Here is a 13569-nt window from a genome sequence, read left to right as displayed (position 1 = left end):
ACTATTGACGAATAGCTGTGTGGGGACGGCGTTCGTTACAATATGAAGGTAACGCGGATGCTCAATCAATTCAAAGTCGCAATTCTGAATGGCAATTATGGCAATGACAGACTCTTTCACCCTAACCCAAACAGATTTTGTCAATTTTATAAAAACCGCTTGCCTTGTTTATTTTCGAGTGCTACCTCGTCGATATGAACTAACCAAATGAGACTAGTCCTTGAATAAACGGCCCTGTATAGTCAGAGAATAGTAGGACTTTAAAAGAACATAATTGAGTAGCTCCTTCAATACGAGGCTCACAACATGTCAATTAGCCCTTGTATAGTCAAACCAGAATGACCTTTCGCGTTGACGTTTTCGTGGGTAATTCCATTTGTGCACAGGTATGTTAACAAAACATATTGACTGGGAATACTTGTCTCCAGCAGGGTGCTGTTTTGGAGCATTTGTTTTTGTTACAATTCTATATTGACAGCACAGGGATTTTATGATTTATATTTGACACATGGATTACACATATTAAAACAATAACTATGTGATCAATTGTTCACATGTTTACAGTTTTGTCGCTAAATCTAGACTATTCTGTAACCAATATGCTAATCAAATTTCAACACGACAGGTCATTCTGGTTAGACTATACCGCTTATATATATATATATGGGGCAAAGAAGTAATTCAAACAGTGTGAACAATGAGGCTTGTTAAATTTTCGAGGCAATCCGCCCCTTTATCAAAACACAAAAAAATACAAATACAATCACATATTAAATATATATATGTAAGAAGTACTGGAAATACAATAAAATACAATAAGAATAATGTTTTAGTAACTGGAGAAACCACAATGAACCCTTCCGCAAACGTGGGGCGAAGGCGGATACTAGCGTGACTATCATGTTCAACACAAGAACGATATGCGACCAACGGCAGAGATATTTTGAATTCCCCCGCACGTGAAAGTATATCGAAGAGTTCAAAGACGATTCGTCCCTAAATACAGCAAGGGGACGACAATGCATTGATATCAGATTTCAGAATAAAATTTATTCATTCTCGTCTCAGCAGTGATAGATGAAATATCGTGTACAAAGTCTGAAAAACTATAGAAAAATATGTTTAAGATCATTAGAATTATAGAGAGTGATGTGAAAAAAAACTACTACGAATATTTATCAAGACTGAGAATATAAGAAATACGAATGCCGAAGTGTCCCTACAGGACGCTACGGGAAACAGACGATTCGGGCCAAATCGGACCAAGATGCTGTTGCATGAAGGCGGGAGGCGACTAAATACGAGTCTCAAAGAGCAACAATGAATTTATGCCCCTATAAGTACAGCAATTATGAAAATTTAACAAATTGAATAATTAACTACATGAATTGTCAAATATAATGGTCACATGGAGAATACACCCAGAAGACGTCCTCCAATTTTCGTTCATACCCCGAGGGTAGCAGCTAGGTTTGGAGATTGGTTATCCAGTATATTTCTCTGGAACGACGTTTCGTTTCATTCCAGGTAGGACAGTGATCAATGGCGACCACCTGCATATCCTTCCAACTGTGACTAGGTAAATTGAAATGCCTTGCCACAGGAAAGTCTGGTCTGTTTTGCTTGATGGAGCAACGGTGATTGTTGATTCTGATGTTGAGCTTTGTGCTGATTTCTCCAACATACTGCATTTTGCATTTTTTGCAGGAGAGGAGATATACAACATTGGCTGATGTGCATGTCAGTGATCGTAAAATGTGATAATCACGGTTGTTTATTACACATTTAAACGTGTCTGTGGACTCAGTGTATGGGCACAATTTGCACGTTTTTCGATGCATGTGTTGAAGGAGCCTGTTGTAACGACAGATGCAGATGAATGTAATATGCTGCTCACTACTAGATATCTTACATTTTTTGGTCTAAAAGCAAAGAAGTAATTCAAACAGTTTGAACAAGGAGGCTTGTTAAATTTTCGAGGCAATCCGCCCCTTTATCAAAACACAAAAAAATACAAATACAATCACATATTATATATAAGAAGTACTGGACATACAATAAAACACACTAAGAATAATGTTTAAGTAACTGGAAAAACCACAATGAAACCTTCGGCAAACATGGGCCGAAGGCGGATACTAGCGTATATATTACTTTGGCCATGCACAGATTCTTCAGGTAAACCTGCAAATTATGTCCATAAACAGATTATACAGGTAAATGTATAGACTGTGTCCATACACAGTCTGCAGGTAAACCTGCAAACTTTGTCCATACAGCCAACAGGTAAACGTGCAAACTGTGTCCATACACAGAGTATACATGTAAACCTGCAAACTATGTCCATAAACAGATTATACAGGTAAATGTATAGACTGTGTCCATACACAGTCTGCAGGTTAACCTGCAAACTTTGTCCATACAGTCAAAAGGTAAACGTGCAAACTTTGTCCATACACAGATTTTACAGGTAAACCTGCAAACGGTATCCATACACAGTCTACAGGTAAACGTGCAAACTGTCCATACACAAAGTCTACTGTTAAACCTATAGACTGTGTCCATACAGTCTGCAGGTAAACCTGCAAACTTTGTCCATACAGCCAACAGGTAAACGTGCAAACTGTGTCCATACACAGAGTATACATGTAAACCTGCAAACTATGTCCATAAACAGATTATACAGGTAAATGTATAGACTGTGTCCATACACAGTCTGCAGGTTAACCTGCAAACTTTGTCCATACAGTCAAAAGGTAAACGTGCAAACTTTGTCCATACACAGATTTTACAGGTAAACCTGCAAACGGTATCCATACACAGTCTACAGGTAAACGTGCAAACTGTCCATACACAGTCTACTGTTAAACCTTTAAACTGTGTCCATACTCAGTCTACAGATAAACGTTCAAACTGTCCAATCCATAGAGTCTACAGGTAAACGTGCAAACTTTGTCTATACAGATTCTACAGGTAAACGTGCAATCTTTGTCCATACAGTCTACAGGTAAACGTTCAAACTTTGTCCATACACAGAGTCTACATGTATACGTGCAAACTTTGTCCATACACAGTCTTCAGGTAAATGTGTAAACTGTTTCCATTAACAGATTATACAGGTAGACGTGTAAACTGTGTGCATAAACAGATTATACAGGTAAAGGTATATACTGTGTCCATACACAGTCTACAGGTAAACGTTCAAACTGTCTCCAATCCACAGAGTCTACAGTTAAATGTGCAAGCTTTGTATACACAGATTCTACAGGTAAACGTGCAAACTGTCACTTTATATAACTTTGCTCTCAGGGATGTTGGCCAATTTGATTCTTAACAGGGTATTTTGAGAGTTCTCCAGACATTTTACAAAATATATTTATTTTATCCATTATCATTTCATGGACGATAGTGCATCAAGTATTTATGCAATATCGCCCACCAGCTCCTGGATACTGTATCCATATAAAATCATTTTAGAATGATACGTCTATTAACACTACAGCATTTACACGCGCGGGATATTTTCAAATGTCTTGACCGTTGGTCATATGGCGTCCCATCATAGAACATGGCTTTGTACATGTCACGCTAGCCACCGCCTTCGGCCCACGTCAGCCGAAGAGTTCATGGTTGTTATTTCAACTACTGCCTAAATACTTTTTTACTGTATCTTGTATTGCCCAGTACTGATTATAAACATGTGATTGTATTTGAATTATCTGTGTCTTGATAAATTGGTGGATTGCGTCGAAAATTTGACATATTTCATGTCCACACTGTTAGAATTATTTCTTTGTCCCATTTATATATGTTAACAGCATTACATATTTATATTAACTGTTATTTACGCTTTGTTTATTTAGCATGTAACACTAGATAAACACTCAACATATATTTGTCCTCAAGTGAAAACCGGAAATACTTGTATAGAGTGTATACAGCAGATATGTCGGTACTGAGGAAAGATCTCGGTCATATGTATATGTTACAAACACCGAGTGTCACGAATTGCGCTTTCGTGCTATGTTCACATTCCTTACTCAACGAAGTGTGTTCCGAATGATTTTAATAATAATGCTTCACTACAATCTACAAAAATTCCGAATGTACAATACTTAGTGTTTTTGTTTGATGAGGAAGAATTTGTGATGGTAGGTACAAATACGCGAACAAATAATCCTGTCTCATCTGATATATGAGAAACGTTTGGAATGCCGAAGTGTTAACAGACGTGTCATCCCAAAATGATTTTATATGGATACAGTGTATAAGTGGACGATATTGCATAAATACTTGATGCACTATCGTGAACAAATAATCCTGTCTCATAGAGATATTTGTGTTTCGTTTGAGTATGAATAAGGTAAGTACATATACCTTGCAAGACACAAGAGTCATATTAGGCCGGGAGAAATATCCCCATATTCAAGATATTGCCCGAAATCATGGTGTGACATTTGAATCAGCTAGATGATTGTTCGATCAAACTGTTTTTCACCAGTTTCACTCTATATTCGCTCTGCATTACTTGTAAACAGTACTTTGTTTCGGTTTGTATGCTAAATTTATGATAGTTAATTTTTTAATTGGGAGTAGTTTGGTTTGGTTTGGTTTGGTTTATTTTGTTTAACGTCCTATTAACAGCTAAGGTCATTTAAGGACGGCCCCCCGTGCGTGCGACATGCATGCGTGTGATGAGTGCGTATGTGTGTTTTGGGAGGCTGCGGTATGTTTATGTTAAGTCTCCTTGTGATAGGCCGGATCTTTTGCCGATTTCGAGTGCTACCTCACTGAAGCATACTGCCGAAGACACCCAGCAGCACACCCCACCCGGTCACATTATACTGACAACGGGCGAACCAGTCGTCCCACTCCTAATTTGCTGAGCGCTAAGCAGGAGCAGCAACTACCATTTTTAAAGACTCTGGTATGTCTCGGCCAGGGGACAGAACCCAAAGCTTTCCTCACAGGGGCGAACGCTCAACTAAAGGCCAAAAGTGAGGCATTGTCAAGGGAGACATTAGGAAGAAGAAAGTTGTTAAGAAAGAAGAGAAAAGATAAGATCCCAAGTTTAGTCGCCTCTTACGATCATGCAATGGGGGCAATTGAGTGATTAATTGGTTGATCAAATATAGAACAGCTTATTAATATATCTGGTCATACAGGGCCAAGAACAGAAGCAAAACGACATCAAAGTCAAATCAACATCACATTCTTTATGATGCATTGATATCGTGGAAATATTCACTTTCTCAAACAGTCTCTCCGTGTTATTAACTTCGTAACATTTTCAAGAATATGCTGAAAATCGAGAAGTCTATCATGAAGTGCTTAACAGTTAACCCCCTTCGCATGCCACAAAAACCTCCTTTCTTTATTTAACATGTATGAATTATAACAAATATGTGACCAAATCTGGTTTGGTTTATTTTGTTTAACGTGCTATTAACAGCTAAGGTCATTTAAGGACGGCCTCCCGTGCGTGCGACATGCATGCGTGTGGTGAGTGCGTATGTGTGTTTTGGGAGGCTGCGGTATGTTCGTGTTAAGTCTCCTTGTGATAGGCCGGAACTTTTGCCGATTTATAGTGCTACCTCATTGAAGCATACTGCCGAAGACACCCAGCAGCACACCCACCCGGTCGCATTATACTGACAACGGGGGAACCAGTCGTTCCACTCCAAATATGCTGAGCGCTAAGCAGGAGTAGCGACTGCCATTCTCTGGTATGTCTCGCCCAGGGGACAGAATCCAAAGCCTTCCTCACAGGTACGAACGCTGAACTAAAGGCATAACGTGAGGCATTGTCAAGGGAGACACCAGGAAGAAGAAAGTTGTTAAGAAAGAAGAGAAAAGATAAGATCCCAAGTTTAGTCGCCTCTTACGATCATTTTTTTTTTTTTTTTTTTTAACGTCCTATTAACAGCTAAGGTCTTTTAAGGACGGCCTCCCGTGCATGCGACATGCATGCGTGTGGTGAGTGCGTATGTGTGTTTTGGGAGGCTGCGGTATGTTCGTGTTAAGTCTCCTTGTGATAGGCCGGAACTTTTGCCGATTTATAGTGCTACCTCACTGAAGCATACTGCCGAAGACACCCAGCAGCACACCCCACCCGGTCACATTATACTGACAACGGGCGAACCAGTCGTCCCACTCCAAATATGCTGAGCGCTAAGCAGGAGTAGCAACTACCATTTTTAAAGACTCTGGTATGTCTCGGCTAGGGGACAGAACCCAAAGCCTTCCTCACAGGGGCGAACGCTCAACTAAAGGCCAAAATTGAGGCATTGTCAAGGGAGACATTAGGAAGAAGAAAGTTGTTAGGAAAGAAGAGAAAAGATAAGATCCCAAGTTTAGTCGCCTCTTACGATCATGCAATTGGGGCAGCAGGTACAATTCTTACGCCCTACCTGCAGGGAGTCCAGAAACCCAATATTAGGTCTTAAGCATGCTGGGTTGTAGGGCTACCAAGTTTGTTCAAATGGATGACCTTGACTTTCATTCAAGATCACATGGGTCAAATATGCTACAATCTTTAAACGACTTCTTGATAACCAAAAGGCCCAGAGACCCAATATTAGGTAAGTAGCATGCTAGGATGAAGGGCTATTAAGTTTGTTATAATGGATGACCTTGACCTCCATTCAAGGTCACAAGGATCTAACATACTAAAATCTTTTTAAACGTCTTGATAACCAAGTGGCCCAGAGACCCAATATTGGCTCTGAAGCATGCTATGATGAAGGGCTACAAAGTTTGTTCAAATGAATGACCTTGACTCACATTCAAGGTCACGTCGATCAAGTATGCTTAGCCAAAGTACCGAGAGACATTATATTGGTCCTGTAGCATGCTTTCAAATGACTGCAGGATCCATATATGAAAAGATCACTGCATTGCAGATGAGCGATTCGAGCCCACTGGGCCCTTGTTCAAAATAGCCGCCGACTTCTGATTAGTTGAGGCTTGTCCGGACAACTTCTACTAAAATACTCAGACCTCAGCTCAGGACCATCGGTCAAAGGTCAAAATGTTTATCACTCTTAAATATTTTGTAATGAGGCAAAGTTTGTTGTAATTAAGTAAAATGACCGTCAGGATATGTGCACGAACCTTGGAAGTTATCCCGAGTAAACAAATCCATTATTCACAGTAGACTGATTTCCATTTTTATTTCGGCATATTAGAGCCTAGATCTTTTTCACCCGTTCAGTAGTATGGAAACCAAAACAAAAGTAGCTATAGATATAGTAAGTGCAAGCTAACACCAAATGTTGATTATTTTCGCATAACATCTAGAATCCATTCTATGTGATAGGTATGGATTCCACGAATGTCGTCTTTTGTTGTACTCTAGATCATGAGGGCATCTGTGCCTCAACACAAGCAATAATATCCTTCAATAATTCATCTTGTTCTGCTTCAGAGTCACTTTCTGATTGAGTGTTTCTTCGGGTTACATCATTAAAGTCATTTTTTCGCGAAAATGTTGAGAAATCAAAATAGAAGAGTTTACTCAAACAGAAGAAAAAACGAAATAGAACAATATTTTCATAAAATAGTTCAACTTCATATATGTAATTAGTGTGCAATAAATGAGAACACGCCATATTTCGCAATGCTAAAAGCACAATAAATCATAATATTAAAATGGAGTGTATGCATTGTCTTTCCACTTCCCCAGTCATTTGAAATTCGCATTTGCATGAGGACATCAGAGCGGTTGAACTGAGGCGGATATTGAACGGGTAAAGCATGTACTTCCGACATGGCCGCCGAAAAGAATTCGCTGTGCAGACGACTGATTGAATTGTTGATTTGTAAGATAACGTTGTTGGCTCACTATAAAATCGTTCTGATTTCAATACAGTTGAAATATGAAGATATCTGACGGACTGGTTTATTTTTTAATTATTATAAACCGAACTAGATCCAACTACACTTCAATAATTATTTTATTGCAGTAAGGAATCACTGATGTTTAACGAATACAAACCTTGGGTGAGTACTTAATTTATTAGTTCGTTTGTTTTGTTTCTCATTCTTTAACTTACTATCAACCAAGTTTGATGAAATTTTATGTGCAGCCATATATCGATTCGATATCGGATGAGTTCGAAAAGTTCGATACTTTGATGGTATGCACATGTTGGTCCTGACTAACACCCGGGGGCTTATGGACGGGGCCAAAAATGGTAAAATTAGTTGAAATTTCAAACATTTTCTTATCAAGACCCAAATAAGATGAAATTAAATAATATTCATGGATAAAAGGGCCTTAATGGTTTTGTACCAAAATTGTGAATCTCATGACACTAGGATCTCTCTCCATTTGTGGAGGGTTACACTTTACTATAGTTTATATAGTGAAATATTCAGAATCGGTTAATATTATCAGCATGGGAAGAGAGCCTGATTGAATGAACATATTGGCAATATATGATCAACATATTACTGGTGTTGAAAGTGATACGGGAATAAAATTCCTAACTAGCTCTTACATTGAGATGTCATGTTATTCCAGTACTTGCCTGGTGACATCAGATGCTGTGTTTGGGAAGTCATGTCATGTCATGTCTTCGGTGACCGTTTAATTTTTCACGTGTTTTTTTCTTTCCCTCCTAATGGCGAAACATTATCATACAATGTAAATGTATGGAACGCAGGCGATTTCTTTCCTGTGATATGTTGACAAGTCCGTGAATTTGTTTAATAGGAGTTGTTCGTCTTTTCTCAGAAAGTCAGTTCTCAGGAATGTTTGCTACAACTTCAACATGCAGACGAATGCCTGCACCACGTTTGTTTCATGTACTTTACATTATCACTTAGGTAGACATCCTACATCTACTTCAACGGACTTGTTCATTTGCCTTCCATGCAGGGAAGGAGTTTGATCATCAAACGTTGTTGCAATACAAAGGCGTAACAAAATGGCGATTGCTGCTTCGATTGTAGCGTTTATTCCTTCAGAAACTCTATCATTTGTGATGCAGTGAAGCTTCATGTACTTCATCAGCAAGTTTATTTTTGCACACTGACGTAGGTGTTCAACTATGCTCAGAGATTGGGGATATCTATGTTATCTATGATAAAAAAAATCGTCTTAGTCGCTTCCTCTGTTTTGACATGCAATATACAGTCGTGAAAATAAGAAGCAGTCGCTTTTCAGAGAATTTATGTGATTCTTTCTTTCAGTAATAGGAGTTTTGCTCAGTGTTTTAAGCAATGTTAGAGAATTCGCTTCACAAGGTTGAAAACATACATTTTCCTGTCCCGGTATTGAACAATTCCAATGCTCTGATGCTGTCAAGAAAAACCCAAAAAAACGTTTCAGATCGTTTTGATAATTATTATTTTTTAAATAATCATGACAGCATTAATATGTCATGTTGCGTAATACTTCACTTTGCCTTTTGTTTCAGTTTTTAACTTGGTGGGAGGTAGCATCAAAAGACGTGAGTTTTTTTAATGTGTTTCACTTTACACAAATAACATTTGCTTCACAATAATTCCAGAAACAAATTTCTTTGTCGTTACCATTTTAATGTCCTAGAATGCTTCATATAGTCCAATGTTTCCTCAATGAGACACTTGGGAATAATATTTATCCCAGCCTTCAAAAAGTATAATAAAATACTTACTAAAATCAAAGTATTCTTCGTCCTTTAAATCGGCAAAAGTTCCGGCCTATCACAAGGAGACTTAACACGAACATACCGCAGCCTCCCAAAACACACATACGCACTCACCACACGCATGCATGTCGCACGCACGGGAGGCCGTCCTTAAATGACCTTAGCTGTTAATAGGACGTTGAACAAAATAAACCAAACCAAACCAAATCGTCCTTTTAAGTCAATGTCACTACAACAAAACAAAATTAATTAAGATTGGTTCAATAGAATTGCTGTTATTACTCAAAGTCTCCAAAATCGGAAATGAAGTTACGGTGGTCATCTTGTTTCCTACCCAGAAAAAAATCAGATATATAATTTTATCCCATAACCACGCTTGTTTCACAACTGATATGGCACGTGATAAAATTCGTAGCAGTGTGTTATTGTTTTTGTTTACACACCGCAGTGTGTAACCACTTTCTAAGCCTCCGATTGGTCATTTGTGACCTCCAAGGAATCTGATTGGCTAACCTCTGGCCTTTGACCACGGACTATTTTTACTACTCTCACTTATCTTCTCTTTTTTTGTACCGCCTGTCTTCAAAAGATCAGCATGGACACGTTTTGTGGAATTTTTCAGTGCTCAACATTAGCATAACTGGGTGAGAGGGGTGTCCTCATGGAAATGTTGATTAATCTGGGGTTTGCGTCATACGAAATATAATTTGATGATGATAAAATAGACGACGCACGGAAGCGAGATATTGCATCGATTATAGGCATACAAGTAGCGAACCATAACTGACCTCCCCCCTCCCCCTTGATTCTAGATATGCAGTGGATCCCGATAGCAATGAATGGATTATCAAAACAATGAACAAATGTAATACAAAATGGTTAAATCGCTGTCTCTAAATCGTAGTCATTTGAATGAAACGGTCGCACCATCTAACGTAACTGTTAGGCAGCTTCCCTTTTTAAGTTGGGTGTCATTCGGTACGGATATTGTACCAACAGAAAAAAAATCAACGAATAAACGCAAGTTTTCTTATCATTCCACTTACCTTTATTACGAATATATTCATCCCAAACACAAACATTTAAAAATCATCTTGGAACATTTGTCTCATGTCAGTAAACTGATGAGATTTCGTGTAAACACACTGACAAACGTAAACTAAATAGGCCTATATTGCTCAACACTCCAGCTCGGTTTCCGAAATATTTGTTGAAATGCACGATGTCTTGAATTAATAAATCTCAGAATGAACATTTAACATCACAATATCTAGTAATAGCATACCTACGAAATCCATTTAAGGACCGATAATTGAATCTGACAATGATTAGTCTAATATTCAGCGGTGACGTTCGACTTCGCGATGACGGTGTCGTCTTCGAATATTTCGAGCGGAGTTATTTAAACAAGTTACCTTTTTATAAGTTACACAGATACAAGGACTTTTAAACTTATATTTCGTTTTATAAAATAATATCATTTACAAATAAAGTACAGAAAATATTAGTCGTGCATCTAAAATAGATGATAAGCTTTCGTTCATAACGACCTATATTTTGTCCCGTAGTGATTTGGTTCACGGAATTTAGTTGCTACGTTGGGAGAATTTGAACTTGACATGCTTACATTTGTCAGTAAAGAAGTTATGGGATAAACAAGTTCCCCTACTCGTAATGATTGTTTATTATTTTTATCCAACTCTCGTTAGTTAATTTTCTAATTCTGAAAAGACACTCGCTAAAGCTCGTGTCTTTTCAAAATTAGAAAATTAACTAACTCGAGTTGGATAAAAATGATAAATAATCTCCACTCGTTGGGGAACCTCTATATATATATAGCTTTTTAACTCGGTTAAGGTCTGTATGACTCGGTTTACGTCTATGTGACTCGGTATAGATATATGTAATTCATATAGATATATGTAACTCGATATATATCCATGTAACCTGGTATAGGTTAATGTGACTCGGTATAGGTCTATGCTACTGTGTATAGGTCTAAGTGACTCGTTGTATGTCTATGTTACTCTGTATATATCTATGTAACTCGGTATACGGGCATTGTATATGAAACAAATTAACGAAAAGCATTTGTGTCATGAAAGACTTGCCTAAATCGTGTGTTGGAAATCGCAACTCATCAGAGACATGTTAAAACATATTTTGAATTACCATTTACCAATTATCCACCACGACCAAGCTCTTGTGATTTGAAGGGTTGTTAGTGTATTTATTATTTACTTATAATGTAGTTCTGATACATATTTCATTCTCATCTATCGCCCATTAATTTAAATCAGAACATTATTTCTGTATTTAATTTCATTATAAAGACCAGTTTTGGCAGATCTTTACAAATCATCAACGTGCATATTTGTAAAATTTGTACAAACAATATTCGGAGTTTATATCTTTACCGATAGATATACACGATTGAACATATTCCACTTTGATACAGGGTGATGCTTTGGAAAGAGCAGCGTCACGGGGGAAAACTGAAATAGCCAAACTAATACTAACTTCCGGTGCTGATCCTAACAAGGTGAGTGTTGTATTCAGCCATTGGTTCATTTCAGACACTTTTAAACCCAAACACGTCTACTGGTTCCGAGTTTCGTTACCGTTTACAGATGTTTGCAACATTTCCAGTATTTGGTATTAGTCTTACCGTTACAAAATGAAAGAATCATTAATGTAAATATCTCATTTTGACACAGGGTTATGCGTTTGAAAGAGCAGCATCACGGGGCGAAACTGAAATAATCAAGCTACTACTTACTTCCGGCGCTGATCCTAACAAGGTGAGCGCTGTCATCTGTGATTTATTCGTTTTAATCATTTTAAAACCAGAACAGGTCTACGGGTTTAGAGTTTTGTTACTGAATACAAATGTTTGCAACACTTTCAATATTAAGAGTATAACAAATATAAATATCTTCTTTTGGCACAGGGATATGCGTGGGAAAGAGCAGCATCACGGGGCGAAACTGAAATAATCAGACTACTACTTATTTCCGGCGCTGATCCTAACAAGGTGAGCGCTGTCATCGGTGATTTATTCGTTTTCATCATTTTAAAACCAGAACAGGTCTACGGGTTTAGAGTTTTGTTACTGAATACAAATGTTTGCAACACTTTCAATATTAAGAGTATAACAAATATAAATATCTTCTTTTGGCACAGGGATATGCGTTGGAAAGAGCAGCATCACGGGGCGAAACTGAAATAATCAGACTACTACTTATTTCCGGCGCTGATCCTAACAAGGTGAGCGCTGTCATCGGTGATTATTCGTTTTCATCATTTTAAAACCAGAACAGGTCTACGGGTTTAGAGTTTTGTTACTGAATACAAATGTTTGCAACACTTTCAATATTAAGAGTATAACAAATATAAATATCTTATTTTGGCACAGGGATATGCGTTGGAAAGAGCAGCATCACGGGGCGAAACTGAAATAATCAGACTACTACTTATTTCCGGCGCTGATCCTAACAAGGTGAGCGCTGTCATCGGTGATTTATTCGTTTTCATCATTTTAAAACCAGAACAGGTCTACGGGTTTAGAGTTTTGTTACTGAATACAAATGTTTGCAACACTTTCAATATTAAGAGTATAACAAATATAAATATCTTCTTTTGGCACAGGGATATGCGTTGGAAAGAGCAGCATCACGGGGCGAAACTGAAATAATCGGACTACTACTTATTTCCGGCGCTGATCCTAACAAGGTGAGTGCTTGGATTTCGAAAGCTCGACATGTCGCCGGCATTAGAAACAAAACAAAAATATCGACATCACAAATCTAAATCATGGAATAGAATTGGGAAATATGATATCAGAGAAATATGTAATAAGATTGTTCTTTAGATGCTTAGGTGCTGTTGATGTGTGTTATCGAATGCCTCAGATCGCAGACACATTGATGTCTCA

At 37.9% G+C, this 13569-nt stretch overlaps 1 protein-coding gene across 1 annotated transcript; it reads left to right on the top strand.

Annotated features, from left to right (window-relative positions):
* The first annotated feature begins 4277 nt into the window (after nucleotides 1-4277).
* Nucleotides 4278-12944, top strand: LOC117318708 (poly [ADP-ribose] polymerase tankyrase-like). The gene is made up of 7 exons (XM_033873668.1): nucleotides 4278-4363; nucleotides 7965-8001; nucleotides 9423-9455; nucleotides 12094-12177; nucleotides 12353-12436; nucleotides 12586-12669; nucleotides 12819-12944. Exons 2-7 carry the CDS (start codon nucleotides 7978-7980, stop codon nucleotides 12942-12944), a joined length of 435 nt encoding a protein of 144 aa, XP_033729559.1. The 5' UTR covers nucleotides 4278-4363; nucleotides 7965-7977.
* Nucleotides 12945-13569: the final 625 nt, after the last annotated feature.

Source organism: Pecten maximus, unplaced genomic scaffold (assembly GCF_902652985.1).
Source record: "Pecten maximus unplaced genomic scaffold, xPecMax1.1, whole genome shotgun sequence".
NCBI lineage: Eukaryota > Metazoa > Mollusca > Bivalvia > Pectinida > Pectinidae > Pecten > Pecten maximus.
Note: the sequence above shows the minus strand (reverse complement) of the source record. Positions and strands in the feature narration are given on the sequence as shown.